Consider the following 1,542-nt stretch of genomic DNA (forward strand, 5'->3'; position numbering starts at 1 on the left):
TTTCTTTACTGAAATTTTTGATGGTTTCTTTTAAATCAACATCTACTACCATCAAATCGTCTCTTTCATGTTCTACACTAGTAATTTTCTCAATTATAACCTCCTTTTCATTTTCCAGATTACATATGATTTCCTTTAGATCAACCACACAAACTACCAGGTCATCTCTAGTTTGTTCACCATCTCCTAACTCTATGGTTAAGGCATCCTTATCATCTACAAGACTATGATAAGCATCAATTAATATATTTTCTAATGACATGAGTTTCTTAGGAGAGTAGGATTTCAGATTTCTCTGAACATCCCTGAAATTTACCTTATCATTGTCATTATCTTCATCATTGTCTGACTGAGCCATCATAGCAAATATTGAATCATATTCATTTGCTTCACTTTCAATGGCCATCATAGAACTATCACCTGCATCATTTTCTTCTTCAGACTCACTAGAGGAATCTCCCCATGCTGCAAGAGCTTGCTTCACAACATTGTCAGCGGCATTCTTTCTTTTGAAGCATTTGTCGGGAACCGGGTTCCTCTTGGCTGCTTTATCAGAGTTGTACTTGAAGTGTTCTTGCTTCAGGAGAGGGCAATCCTTGATGAAATGCCCTGGCTTTCCACATTTATGACATAGGTCATATATTCTTTGGTTTACTGGAACAACCTCTCTTGGGTATGCCTCCATTCCTTCTGACCATTTTCTGAAACCTTCTGGTGAAGTAAGCCATGTCACTGTCCTCCTCACTTGAGTCATTAGGTTCTTTTCCTTCTTTGATTCTCTTCTTTCATTGTCCTTCTTCTTCTTCATTTCGTAGGTTTTCAGATTTCCAACTAGCTCATCTATAGTTAGCGCTTGCAAATCCTTTGCTTCAGTAATGGCATTCGCTTTACTCCCCTATGAACTGGGCAGAACACTGAGAATTTTCCTCACGAGCTTGTTCTTAGGAATGACTTCACCAAACGAGTGTAGCTCATTTATGATAGACGTGAATCGTGTGTGCATGTCCTGAATGGATTCATCGTCCTTCATTCTGAAGAGCTCATACTCAGTGGTGAGCATGTTAATCTTAGATTGCTTTACTTGAGTGGTTCCCTCACGTGCTGTTTGTAAATTTTCCCGTATTTCCTTGGCGGATTGATAGGCTGAGATCCTGTTGTATTCATCAGGTCCTATGCCACACACCAAAATTTTCTTGGCACGAAAGTTTTTCTCCAGAGTTTTCCTATCTGCATCGTTGTATTCTTTCATGGTTTTTCGCATCGATCACTGGAGGGTCTCCGATCTTCTTTGTTGGGACATAAAGACTATCACAAATAATATCCCACAACTCAGAATCTTTTGCCATGATAAAGTCATGCATTCTTGTCTTCCACCACCCATAGTATAGCCCATTGAACCTGGGTGGTCTGCAGGCAGACTGACCCTCTTCGAAATTTGGTGGAATAGTCATGAGGATTCTTTCTAGGTGTTAACCTGATAGAAAGAACCCTCTCTGATACCAATTGATAGAATATATGAGTCCACCAAACTATATAGAGACC

General features: G+C 39.6%; 1 protein-coding gene across 1 annotated transcript; it reads right to left on the reverse strand.

Annotated features, from left to right (window-relative positions):
* Positions 1-895: 895 nt before the first annotated feature.
* On the reverse strand, positions 896-1,249 carry LOC142182074 (uncharacterized). Its single transcript, XM_075255986.1, has one exon. The coding sequence runs from the start codon at positions 1,247-1,249 to the stop codon at positions 896-898; it is 354 nt and encodes a 117-aa protein (XP_075112087.1).
* Positions 1,250-1,542: the final 293 nt, after the last annotated feature.

This window comes from Nicotiana tabacum, chromosome 6 (assembly GCF_000715075.1).
Source record: "Nicotiana tabacum cultivar K326 chromosome 6, ASM71507v2, whole genome shotgun sequence".
NCBI classification, from domain to species: domain Eukaryota; kingdom Viridiplantae; phylum Streptophyta; class Magnoliopsida; order Solanales; family Solanaceae; genus Nicotiana; species Nicotiana tabacum.